The 13,510-nt window shown below is 34.3% G+C and overlaps 2 protein-coding genes across 4 annotated transcripts in view; one reads left to right on the top strand and one right to left on the bottom strand.

Moving 5' to 3' along the window:
- CDC42BPA (CDC42 binding protein kinase alpha) overlaps nucleotides 1-13,510 on the top strand; it is a 150,325-nt gene that overhangs the window by 103,519 nt on the left and 33,296 nt on the right. For 2 of the 3 annotated variants that reach the window (XM_058171461.1, XM_058170638.1), the window contains exons 18-21: nucleotides 562-667; nucleotides 1,908-2,056; nucleotides 3,622-3,713; nucleotides 6,706-6,782. In XM_058171461.1, coding sequence (XP_058027444.1) covers nucleotides 562-667; nucleotides 1,908-2,056; nucleotides 3,622-3,713; nucleotides 6,706-6,782 — 424 coding nt within the window. Of the gene's footprint in view, nucleotides 1-561; nucleotides 668-1,907; nucleotides 2,057-3,621; nucleotides 3,714-6,705; nucleotides 6,783-12,191; nucleotides 12,231-13,510 lie in introns of all 3 variants that reach the window. The other variant, XM_058169811.1, reaches the window with a different exon arrangement.
- COQ8A (coenzyme Q8A) overlaps nucleotides 4,040-13,510 on the bottom strand; it is a 106,983-nt gene continuing 97,512 nt past the window's right edge. Inside the window, exon 17 of the mRNA XM_058176618.1 lies at nucleotides 4,040-4,058. Coding sequence (XP_058032601.1) covers nucleotides 4,055-4,058 — 4 coding nt within the window. The 3' untranslated portion in view covers nucleotides 4,040-4,054. The remainder of the gene's footprint in view (nucleotides 4,059-13,510) is intronic.

The following is a 13,510-nucleotide window of genomic DNA, read 5'->3' as shown; positions in this document are numbered from 1 at the left end:
ATAATATGGGCCCATCCACTATAGTGGTCTGCCCTAGCTGCTTTATGGATTTCATTGGTTTCCAACAGGTGTTTGGAGAGTTTCCCAGCAGGCTGCTTGGCAGTTCTTTGGAGAAAGTGGTTAAGATCTAGATTACCAAATTTGCTGCTTGATAGGATTGCTCCCAAATGATCTCTGTCAGAATGCCAAAGCATTCTTGGTTTACTAGACCAGGTTCAGATGTATATTGTGGCAATAAGAATCATGTAGTGGCAATCATTTTCTGTACTTACTGCACCTTCAGAATACCTGAAATTTGAATACAATTTAAAACCAGTTTCGTATTGCTGGTGTGTAGTGAACAGCCATTGATCTCAACCTTATGGAATTGTTACTTTTCTACTTCCAGTAATGTCATATCTTGAAGTTCAGCTAACAGGGAATAATTTCATAAACATGTTAATTGTGTTAAAATTTCACTGCTGCTTTCCTCAACTTTTTTATTTTATTTTCCAATGTAATTATGTTCAAATACAGCCCTTAGCTTTTCTAAAGTTTTTCATCTGGTCATTGTTTGTTCAGGGTGAGTGATGAAAAAGATGCCCGAGGTTATCTTCAAGCGTTAGCTTCCAAAATGACTGAAGAACTAGAAGCATTGAAGAGCTCCAGCTTGGGTGCAAGGGCAACAGTAAGCTTTGCATTTTCGACATGATTCTAGTTCTAATAATTTGCTAAGCCATTAAATAAATGCTTACTGTAAGTTGTATCAACTGTTGTACCAGACACCTACATCTAGGCACTTAACTTCTTATTCACGATGTACTTTTCTAATTCAGAAAAGTAACTGAATCTATATCATTGTAAATTACGGCAAAGTATAGCATGAAAACATTTGTAAACACAAAGTTTAGATTTTTCTTTAAATTCTTTCTGCCAATTTTTTAAACAACTGCACTTAGAGAACTCTATCTTGCTTGTGCCGATATTTATGTTGTTGTTGCTATTAAAATTGTATACCTACCAAAAACTGTTATTTGTAAACTTCATAGGAACTATATATGGAAAACAACATGGGGAAAAATATGTAAAAGTTCTGTTAGGTTTCCTCTTTGGTTCTTTTTTTAATCCATGAAACTGTAATATGCCCTTAGCTGCTTCTGTAGAACAAGTACATAATTCATTAAATTAAAAAAAAAATCCACTAGATCAAGGGTCCCCAACTCCCGGTCCGTGGCCTGACACTGGTCCACGCATGCCAGAAACTGGGCTGCACAAATAAGCAAAGACCCATTCATAGGATGCAGGCAGCACACAAAACGATGCCTCTCCAGTCCGTGGAAAAAACTCTCTCCACAAAGCCCAAAAGGTTGGGGGCCGCTGTACTATAGAGTAATTATTAAATAAATAATTATTAAATAAATTTATGTGAGAGGATAGGAGTGGTCCTTTACTACTTAATGTAGTCTTTGGCAAAAATGTTTAATATTTACTCTTTATTTATTACATTTACATGCCACCCATCTCCCCAATAGAGAGACTATAATAGCCTAAGTATCTTGCCAGTGAAGTCATACTTTTATTACCTAGACTAAAAAAGGCCATGCTTTCAATGATTAAAGTGGAGTGGGAGATTGTTGGTTCCTTTCCCTTACACCTTTCTTGGAAAACTCCAAAAAACTCAAAAATCCTCCAGAGTCATGAAGGAGAAGTGGCCAAATAGCAAAGCAAACAAATTTCCACTTTCAACCTACCTTTTCTTCCACTGGATTTTGGCCCATTACATAAACAATGTATCATATCAAAAAAGGACAGCTCTAGATCCACCCCACTATCTAAAAGTGATATTATAATGTTTGTTAGAGTTTTAAATATTAAGGTATCATTGGAGACATATTAGCTAATAATATTTAAAAACATTTTCTTTGAAGGACATGCCTTGGAAGATGCGTCGCTTTGCGAAACTAGATATGTCTGCAAGGTTAGAGCTACAGTCAGCCCTTGATGCAGAAATACGAGCCAAGCAAGCCATTCAGGAAGAGTTAAATAAAGTTAAAGCTTGTAACATTGCAACAGAATGGTAAGATTTAATGATTCCTTTTAAGATTTTAAGGCAGCTTGTGATACTTTCTGTTGAGATTCATCCTGATAAATTTGACATTGTTTTTGGTTTCAGAAACTGAATATAATAGTTTGATGGCTTGCCATAAAAAAATCCAATTTTCTGTGTATGGTTTGCGATTTATTTGAAAATTGTTTCCTGAAAACAATTGAAAGACTTCAGCTGAAAATAAATACCTGTCATATTTTACAACATTATTAAGATTAACATACAATATTCCTCTGACATACTATTAGAATACCTGATGAATTGCTTTCCAATTGTGGTCTTTTCGTCTCTTGTACTGAATTAGAAAATTCTTTATTCAGAATTCCTGTTTAGAAGTTGTTACTAGGAAACAATATAAAATCTTTCTCCTTCCTTCCTTCCTTCTTCCCTCCCTTCCTTTTATTCATGCATTTAGTTAGTTAGTTAGCTAGTTAGTTAGTAATTAAATTATATGGCCATCCAACACAGTGATATTTCAGGGACTTACAGAAGTAGAATACCACATGCAAAACTTAATGAACCCCTACTATTTAAAACAAAAGAAATATTAGTTGTATTAGAAAGCAGTTGTAACAATAAGAGTTCTATATAGCTTTTTCCACAATAAATCATGTTAATAAATAAATATTCTTTGATGTTAGAATGCAGTTTGATAATACTGCTTTTATATGATGAAAAATTTCTGCATAGAGTAAATCATTATATAGAACATAGTTTAAAATCTTCATTCGTTAGAATGATATTTATATATGTTAAAAAATGTTAAAGTAAGCATGAAGTTCAAGATTAGGTATATAAGTGTCCAGTGCAACCCATAATTAGAAAAAAAAGGCAAAACGTACTTCACAGTGTAATAATTCAGATCCCAGTCTTTTGTATATGTGTCCTGACAAAACAAAAATACATTTTGTCTTTTGTCTTGTGCCCCCCATTGGCAGGCATATAATGACTTTGATACCAGTGTACCACCTTGTCTTATTCAAGGTTGCCAGCCGTGTGCTTTTTTATTAAGAAGATTAATAATTTACAAATATGGTTCTGGGCCCCCAAAGATATCCTTAGAACATAAAAGTGAGAGTTTTTGCCACTTTGTATTTCATATAAAAGTGCAAAGGGAAAAAAATTGTTAGGGTCAGTTGGTAGGTTAGAGACTGGGCATCTGGACAACTGGAGGTTTGCACTATTGAAATCATACTATAATCATTCACAGCATATATATCTTCCCTCTATTCTGCCTGCTTGTTAGGAATTATCATGGAACTATCACTATCGATAATTTTAAACTAATCATAAAATCATCTTGTTCCATTGGGTTATACAACAAAATCATGAATCAAAGAGAAGTCATTATTTTCCTTTTCAAGCTTACTTATTGAAATCAAATGCTTTTGTCCATTTTTATGTTATCTTTTGTTTAATAGTGAGACTTAAGTGGGGTTTTCCTAATTGAAGTACACTGCAATCAATTTTCAAATATAACCACATCATGGTCCTTACTAACTGAGTGTCTCTCTTTTTGTTTTGTTTGTGTAAAGCAAATTACAGGAATCTGAAAAGAAGAACTCCAACCTGTTATCAGAAATAGACAGATTGAAAAAAGAGGCAGAAGAACTTCAGTCAGAAAAGGGTACGGGCACTGACATCCAAATAAAGCTGACTGGTGGTGGGTACATCTTATCAAATCAGAACGTCCACTTACAGAGTGCTGACAGAATCTGTATTTTGAAGATTCTGACTCTTGACGTGTCATAGTAGCCCTGGCATGATAAGATGTACCCACACAGCTGTTACAAAATTAATATTATCTTATGTACTCTTGGCATACTTGAAATACATTTTTTTCAAATCATGTTTTTGTTTGTGCATTTATAGTCTCTGTATTAGGAACACGCAATACCTTATTGTTTTATCTTCTTAAAAGAAGGTGATTCTTAATTTAGTCTTCAGTTGTCAAGTACTGCTTAGAAGTCAGCTATATAGGATAGAAAAGAACATATATAAAATGCATAGTCTTTTAATCTTTGATCATTTTAAGCCATGAGCTCAATTAAGACTTATGAGTTCTCTAAAGTAAACCTTTTACAGGAAGTTTAATCTATTGATAATTGCATTAATATAATTGAAAATGTTAGTTGGTTTTACTATTTATTCTAAGGAAGAGAACTTCACACACACACACATACACACACACACACCAGTATTTTCTTCATCCGATGTCTCTTGGGAAGAAACAGCAAAGAAAGCAACTATAGAGCAGTATCTTAGAGTGTGAGAAGGCCTGGAAGTGGACCTCTAATTGTGATAGAACCTATATCTGTTTATAAAAATCATACATTTCAGTTTGTGAATGGACACTTAAGTGTACCTTATTCAAATGATCCTATTGTAAAACAAATTCACCCATCACAATTCAGGAGTAATATAGCATCAGGGATGAAGATTTAAAAGTACTATAGTGTTATATTAGCACTGATAAGGCAAGGTGAAAGAGTAGATCTCAGGGCCAAATGCATACTGAGGATAGGAATCAGTTGTTGTTGGGTTTTTTTGTATTGTGTGATCGTTGCTGGACAAAACAGATGTTACTAGTTTGTTTGGTTATTGCAAAACAATGTACATATCCCTGTTTACAGTAGTTGTTTCTTCAGAGATCAATATGCTTGCATTCAAGGAGTCTTATATCAAAGAGTTTTAGTTCAGAGCCATATGCAGTTGAATTTTAATTTCTCTTTTGCATATACTATTCACTGCTTCATTTTAATCCATGCAGTGTTTCTCTCTATCTCCTGAACCTGGCCCTCCAAGAGATGGGAGATAGAAATAGATTAGCATTTACCGATATTTCTGATTTCCAGTAATTTAACCATTGCAAGTAAAATGCATGTAAAAAAATCAGAAGAATTTTCTGACATTCATTCAGATTCAGGATTGCTTTCTTATTAAGTAGCTCATGTATTATAATAAATAACACCCGTTTTTAACAGTATTTTCCATCTCTAATTTAAATGTGAAAAATCATCCCTTTTTATGCCTAATTCCACCTTTTTATTATTTTATACGTGATTTGGCATATGGATCTTACATTAGTAATTAAAACCAGGAGACACCCCTCCCCCCAAATCGCATTAAACAATTGCTTTACTGCCAAAACCTTTTTACTTTAATATTTCAGCATTACTCAAAGCATGTTTGCTGTTCTTCTATACATCAGGATGATTTTATTTGGTTTATAGCAACCAATCCTGTAGGATGCTTGTTCTACATAAAGAGTCAAATTTGCCTTGAACCTTCTGTGTTGAATACTGGGTGTAAAGTTGCCAAATGTGAGCCACCAAAATTGGAGTTGCTGCTATTAAGTAGTCTTCCAGATTTGTGAAGCCCGGAACTGATAGCCACAAACTCAAGTTGGTGACACCAGATGGTTTATGAGGCTTACAAATCTTATACTAATATGTATCTTGTTGGACACATTTATCATATGCAAATACTTAACTGTTTTAGTTGTATCAATCAGAAAAAATCATATCAATACATGGTAGAAGCTTATTTGTTAAAAAAGATATCTCATTTTAGATAGCACTAATCTCAGAATAAATGCTTAGGGATTAATTTCCTGTTGTTGCAAGAAGGATCAGATTAGTTTTAAACAGAAAATAATAATTCAACAGTCTCTCTAATTTCCTTCAATACAGTAGATAAAAGTCTTCAGATTAAAGTTTACTCTTGATAGCTTTAGGGAATACTGATGCCATTTGTTTGGTCACAGGGCAAAAGTAGTTTTCCATTTCTTTTTTTTCTGAGATGTTTTTTAACTCTCAGTCTAATCTGTAGTTTAGAGATTTCCTGATAGTGTACTATTCAAATGCTAAACAGGCTTATCCTTGTTTAGCTTCCAATCTCAAACAAGATCAGCTGGGTTATATTGAATAATAACAGGATTTTTGCTGAAGTTTTTATAGAGACACTCATTTTTTTCAGCAGCAAGCAAGTTTTTTAATCTCTTTCCTTTCTATTTTGAACACTGGGAACACACTAATGGAACCTATACAGACTGGGGAACAGGGAACTTCTCAGTAAAAACTGAAAGTGAAAATTGCCTTAGATCATGGGTATTATTTACATGCCATAGTAGGTAAAGAAAGTATGTATTATTTATGTATTTATGCATTTAATTATTTGTTTGTTTGCTTATGACATTTCTGAACCGCCCATCTCCCTCAAAGAAGGACTCTAGATGATGTACAAAAAAATCAATTGTCACATAATATTATAAGTCCAGTTTCTCATGTTTTAATTGGGGAGATCTTATGTAACAATTGGTATCAAAATTTAGCAACTGGGAATAAGAATTTTGTTTTAAATCCTGAAAGGACCATCCCAGCAAATGGTTCCCATGAATTTTTACTACTACCTTAAAGATTAAAGAGCTGGAAATATATGGGTTAACAAGACTGATTCTACAGGGACTTGAATCCAAGAAATCCAAGAAAAAAAATCCATAACATCTTTTGGGAACAATTTGAACTTAAGCAGAAAGCAACAACTCAGGAACAGCAACAGGTAGATCAGTATGTGGGTGATCGTTTTCTATTGATTAAAATCATGCTATTGTTTTCTAGGAGTGAAGCATCAAGACTCCCAAAATTCTTTCTTGGCATTTTTGAATGCACCTACCTCTGCTCTGGATCAGTTTGAAGTAAGTAATTCGATTTATTTCTTAATATTTTGATGTTACAAAAGGATGAAGTTCATGGTCACTACTACTTTGAAATCATAACTGTAGTTATTATGTTGCAAAAACATCAAAATATTTTGATTCATACGGAATATTATTTACTACTTTTATCGTTTTTTAGTTGTAAAAGGGAGAAGGAGAATGTTAAAAGTATTAGTATGATGCTTTTAATGCAGATTTCCTATGTGCCAACCTAAGCTGTATTTCAAATATTATGACAGAAGAGCTTTCTTTTTTTGCCATTTTTTTAAAGTCTTGAAACTTAACCCTAAAATGAAACAACTGTAATATTTTCAGAACTAGAATTAGTCCTCAGCTAACAACCACTCTTTCAGTGACTGAGGCTGAATAAGTAGTATAAAATGGACACCTGGCAACTGGCTCAAATTCATGACAGTTACAATGTTCCATGGTCATCTGATCCCCATTTGTGACCTTTGCTGTTTCCCACAAGCAAAGTGAATAGGGAAGTTGACATGGAAAGTCACATGTGGCTTGGATAAGTTCCCACACTTGACAGTAGCCACCTGAAGCCTTGCAGTGCTTACACAAAGCCACAACAGGCCATTGTGCACCCTGGGGTGCCCTTTCCCACCTAGCAGCAACTATCCTTATTTATCTCTGATACAGTTTCATTAATGGACATAATATAACAAAGTTATTAAATATTTCTGAAGTAGAGAATAGAATGAGTTGCATATTATGGAACTAGGAAAGAGATGGATTGTAGCCTTCAAGGGGGAGGAAAATGATGATGGTAGGAAGATGAGGCCTAAGGAAAAGGTACTTAGAAGCAAGAATTCACCGATGAAGCAAGTTGATACTAATTTATTTCCAATTAAATGTAGCTTACCTATCAATATATTTACTGTTTGGCAGTCATTTGTTTCGATATTAAAACATGCTATGACAAAATAGTGACAATAAATTTTACATTCCCATTACATGTAGTCCTCAATTTACAACTGGTCATTTAAGGATTATTCAGAGTTATGATGGTCTTGGAACAGATGTTTTACAACCTGTAAAGCACTTCTGGCTATCATAAAATATCACAGGCCCCCATAGTTATATGACTTCGTTTGGGGCACTTGGCATCCACCTTGACTTTGCCACCAATTTCTGGCAAAAACTGCGGTTCACTTAACGACCACAGTTAAGTTCACTTAATGACCATCACAAAAATGGCAAAAATATGGGTCCAGTCACGTGACTGCCATGACTTGCAAGCAGATTTCCAGTCCCAGTTGTGATTGTAAGTTGAGAACTACCTATAATGATTATTTTGTTATCTGGTAAACATATGGCCCCTTGATCTGTTTTTAGTGTGAGTGAAAGAATATTCATTATTTGTGGATTACAGTTAGTTAACAAAACTATGTAGAAATTATGCTAAACAAAATAATATGTTAGTCATTTCCAGTTTTTCTTTATTTGATTTCTTAATAGTATGGTGATACAGTTGTTTTCACAAAACAGACATTTTCATCTATCTATTTCTGTTTCTTTACTGCTGTATGCATTAAAATAGGATTCCTTTTCTTCTTCATCTTCTTCTTCATTGATTGATTTTATGGATGACGTAAGTCTTTCATCTCCAAATCCACAAATTATTCAGTAATAAAACAGATTTGATTTGGCAACTTCAGATGGTAATGCAGTCATCTTAAACCATCAAGAGCATGAAATTCAGCAGGTTCTGTGCTCCTGATGTGTCCGTGCTGTATAGTTTTCAGTATAAGTTTTCATGGCATGGGCTCAAAGTTTTTGCATATGTGTCTTTTCATTTGCTATTTGAAGGAACTGAGATGCAAGACATGACTTGTTTCAAGGGACCATTCACACTCATTCTGGCCTATTATTGATATTGCTTGGTCAAAATTATACCACTAAAATTGGCTTCTACAATTCTCTTTTAACTTAAGCTTGGGATGAGTGTGAATATATGTTTCATTCACATGCATGTCACTTTCTTAAGATTTTTTTCCCTGGTCAGTTTAAACTCATACACCAGTGACATTTTTTTAGCAAATATATGTGGAATAATTATGTCAGTAGCATTGTAGATAAGTACAAAATGTAGTGCTGTAGTGCTCCTATTCACAGTAACATTTTTCAATATGACTGTCCTCACTGTAAAGACACTGGAGGATACTGTTCACCATTTTTGAGCTTGGATTACAATTTCTGCATCATGCAGGAAATATCCCAATAGTTCTATATTCAAAATAATTTTAAAAATATGCTATCATATTCTCAAAACAAAGGTCATACAATCCAGGTTTTCAGGAGACTAGGTTTGGTTAAAAAAGACAAGTTTCTGATGGAATTGACTGAATAATGATTAGGTTCTTTCATATTAATGCTTCTGAAAACTTTTAATTCTAAAATAGGGTGATTTCAGTAGCTGGAAAGAGTATGCATCCATAAGAAGTAATAAATAGGTTTTGGGTGCTTTGTATGAATAAATCAATGGCTTTGTGTAATAATAGTAATGCTAGCCTTCAGTTTGCAGCAATCGCTTACCACAAAAGAACCAATTTCTATGTATTCCAAATTTAAAATAGCTTTTGTGGTATATAAATATGGGTTTAAAAATTTATGAGCACATTTGTCAAAGTATTCAGATTACAAAACTGACATCATAACCTACAAGCTTCTTTTTTCAAATAGTCCTGTGTCTTTAATTGATAATAGCTCTGATTAATATATTTATTCTTAGTCATGCAGTCATATTTATAAACTACTTTTATATAATATATCTAATGGTGACCTTTGTGTAGTATTTAGTCTGAAAGCTTAAAAGTGATCTAATGCCACTCAATGAATCACATTGCTGAATAGAAATTGAACTTGGGTCTCATTCCCACTTTAAAAACTGCTTAGCCTGCTTATCAAAAGTAAAGCAATACTAGAACAAAAATAAGATATATTTTGTGGGTTTTTTATCATTAGTCTATGGAAATGTTAAATGTTTTTATTAAATGGCCAGATTTTCTTGGAGAAAATTGTTGCCTTTCCTTCTAAGCTTTTGGGCCAGTAATTGTAAGAAGATCTGCACACTTAATACACCAACCATCTTTTTTCCCAATTTAGGCAAGTAAAAATGGAAGAAAGAAGCAGAAAGGATCTAAGGCTTACTGAGATCCTTATGCTCCCTTGAAATTTTTATCTAGCCTGTGGGCCTTGTGAAAGACAGTAACAGAATATTGTCTTAATATTGTCTTGCCTATAGCATTAGAAGTCCCAACGTGCCTAACAAATTTGAATACTGACAGCTAACTAAAATAATTTCTTCTAATATTAGATCACGTCTCCCCCATTTCTGTAAGAAGGAAATAGCCTTGTCAAAATAAATTTCCTCAGTAGCTAAAGTGAGTCTAAGCAACTTGTGTCCCACAATTCAGTGTAGTTTATTATCTATGTGTTGTTGTCCACAGAACAGGACTAAATTTCCAAGTTTTACTGATCACCTGGACATTGCTTAGCAAGTCAAAATACTTGTGTTAAAAGCTGTTAAATGGCTTCAATCCTCTTCTAAAGATTTCTTATTTGTTTACCATAGTCAGAGTTGAATGGCTATTTAGGACTTCCAGGTTTATTGAGATTCATGATTATGTTGCCTATAAAAGTATATTGCCCAGGCACCTGAATTGCCATGGAACTGGAAAGAACCTGGTTCCTGATTTTGACAGAAAAACAACCAACACCTTTGCAAAGTGGCTTTTTTGCACCTCTCCCCCCCCCCCAACTGCTTCAGGCAAAGCAAAAAACATTTTATTAAGGCAGGGGTATCAAATCTTTATATAAGGTTCAGAAGCAAATGGTACATACATTCAATATATGTGATGCATCAGAAAGCAACAAATTAAACAATAGAACCCATTGATAAGATGTAAAAAAGGATTGATCCCCTTAAAATATGTCATATCATCTTCTTTTCCACCTGTTTTGTTTCTTCAATACTTGCAACACCTCAGCGACTTCAGAATATTTTTTGCGCATCAAAGGAAATTGCTTTGGCTTAAAGAAATAACATGGTTTCTTAAACTTCAAAAAGAGACACAGATGCCATGCTAAAATGCTAATACCGGTAGTCCTCGACTTACAACCATTTATTTAGTGACCGTTTGAAGTTACAATGGCACTGAAAAAGGTTATTTACAAGCAGTCCTCATATTTACATCCATCGCAGCATCTCTATAGTCAGATGATCAAAATTTGGGCACTTGACATGTATTTATGATTGTTGCAGTGTCCCAGAGTCAAATGATCGCCATTTTGCAACTTGGCCAGCCAGGTTCTGACAAGCATAGTTAATATTGAAAGCCAGATTAATTTAACCGCCATATGATTTATTTAATACCATAATTGCATGAATCACTTCACAAACATGGCAAAAAAAGTAGTAAAATCAGGCATGACTCAACCCCCTTGCTTAGCAGTGGCAATTCTGGTCCGAAATGTAATCATAACTTAAGGACTACCTGTATCACCTTTATTACTAAAGGGCTAATAATAACAATTCTGTGTAAAGTTATATTACATTACATAAGCTCTGAAAGACCAGATAATAAATAAACATTGTTTCTTGCACTTGTAATAAAACGTTAAGATCTAATGTGACTCAGAATGCATTGCTGCATTTAATTTTTTTTAAGTGTAAAGTAGTATTAGCAAAGATAAGAAATTATGATTCAGACTCCCAAAGGTCCTTTTTCAAGAGGCAACTGGACTTTCTGGTTTTTCTTTGAAGGCGTTTCGTTTCTCATCCCCCCACCATCTCCCCACCATCCACTCAGAGCTGAAGTAGCTTCTTGGATGAGAAGCGAAACGTCTTCAAAGAAAAACCAGAAAGTCCAGTTGCCTTTGAAAAAGCACCTTTGGGACAACCACGACTGAGAATCTCCATAGACATATGACTGAGATTGTAGCCAACAAAAAAGAAAGAAAATGTTTTCCCCCATTGCAGTCCTTAAAGAAGCTGCCATTTTCCTTTGAGAAATCTCCATTGGCAGCTGTGAACAGACATTCATCATGGGGTGCAGCACGGAAAGTCTGCTGCAATCCCAATACAGTAATGATCAGCCTGTATTCCTGATCATAGTTGCATTTTTTTAAAAAAGCAGAAGAACATTTAATAAGAAATTATTTCGTCTAAAATAGAATTTTATTTAGACACGTGATGTTTTAAAAATGATGTTTGAAAGTAGTTGTTTCTTGTGTCTTGATGTTTCTTCTGGTTTATGTTATCATGATACACAAATCCCTGTCTTTACAATGCAAAATGATATCAATCTTTGTACAGAAATGTGGATTGAAGGAATGTATCTTTCCCTTGTTAACAGTCTCCTCCTTTCTCTGTTAAAGCGCTCTCCCTCCTGTATTCCAGCCCACAAAGGCAGACGTGTAAGAGGATGTCTTGTTGTGTGTTGGCTTTTAGTTTGTCATATCATGGACATGGCTTTGCCTTCGTTCAATGTAGACCATTTTCCTTGATATTTTTACGGCTTGCATATTTACCCTGCTGCTTGTCTTGTGCTACTGCTTTTCCTATATTTTCCTTCTGTTTAATACTGTTTATTAAGTGCAAAGCTTTGAGAATGTGTGTGTGGTTTTATTCTGTTTTATGCTCTTGGCTTTAGGATGTCACAAAAACAAAGCAAAATTAGTGTAAAATCTACCTGTTTTGTTAAAATGATGGGGATTAAATAATGTTTTTTACAGATATTTTCTTACAAATGAGATAAATGTTTCATATACAATTACAATACTATGTTTCGACCTTAAACCTATTAGAGTACAAAGATTTAGCAAGAGAAATCTGCCTTCTTAATCCATGTCATCATCAAATTATGAGCAGGATTATCAATTCTGTCAAGTTAGTTTGGATACCAAAGTCTTGACAAGAACCCATTTGTTTAATGTGATTAGTATTATCAGTCTGAGAACATTTCATAGTATTTTATAGTTCGGTTATTGGTTTGCCAATTTATGCTTACTCTAATGCATTGAATATTCTCTCTCTCTCTCTCTTGCACGCACGCACACACACACACACACACACACACAGATACAACACACATGCACACAGAAAGAGAGGGAGAGGGAGAACAATCTGCAAACTAGCTTCTAAGCATTCAGAGATGTGTCTGTGTTTAAATGCATGTATGTATTAGGCTATGCAAAGTATTCTTGTTGCAAAACATGTTAATGCAAACAAAATGACTTTATAATATTAAAACAGCCACAAAAAGTATTTTAGAAAATTTGCACGGCTGCTTTGAAGGCTATCTTTGTTCTCTATGCTTACCTATGCATGTACAACCACTTCATCTTGGTGGTGGGTCCTGTTTTTAATATTGGCTGTGCTTGCATACAACTGACATTCCTTAAAGAAGTTGCACCAAGCTCTTTAAACGGCATGGTTGCTTTAATGTTTCAAAGAAGGTTGCTTTGCTTAGGCTATAATGCTTTATGATCCAACATGGCAAACTTACCTAATATTTCTCATATATTCCCCACCACAACTAACTCTTTCAAATACATGCTACAAGTTAGCAGCGTACATGCACATACATGGACTCCCTTATGCTGTGTCCCATATTGAGCAAGCACCGGCTATTCGGTGTTCTCAGACTGAGTTGTGCATCTATATCATGGAAAGATGGAATATGTGTCTCAGACTA

Source organism: Ahaetulla prasina, chromosome 1 (assembly GCF_028640845.1).
Source record: "Ahaetulla prasina isolate Xishuangbanna chromosome 1, ASM2864084v1, whole genome shotgun sequence".
NCBI lineage: Eukaryota > Metazoa > Chordata > Lepidosauria > Squamata > Colubridae > Ahaetulla > Ahaetulla prasina.
The sequence above is the reverse complement of the archived record's forward strand: the minus strand, read 5'-3'. Positions and strand labels throughout refer to the sequence as shown.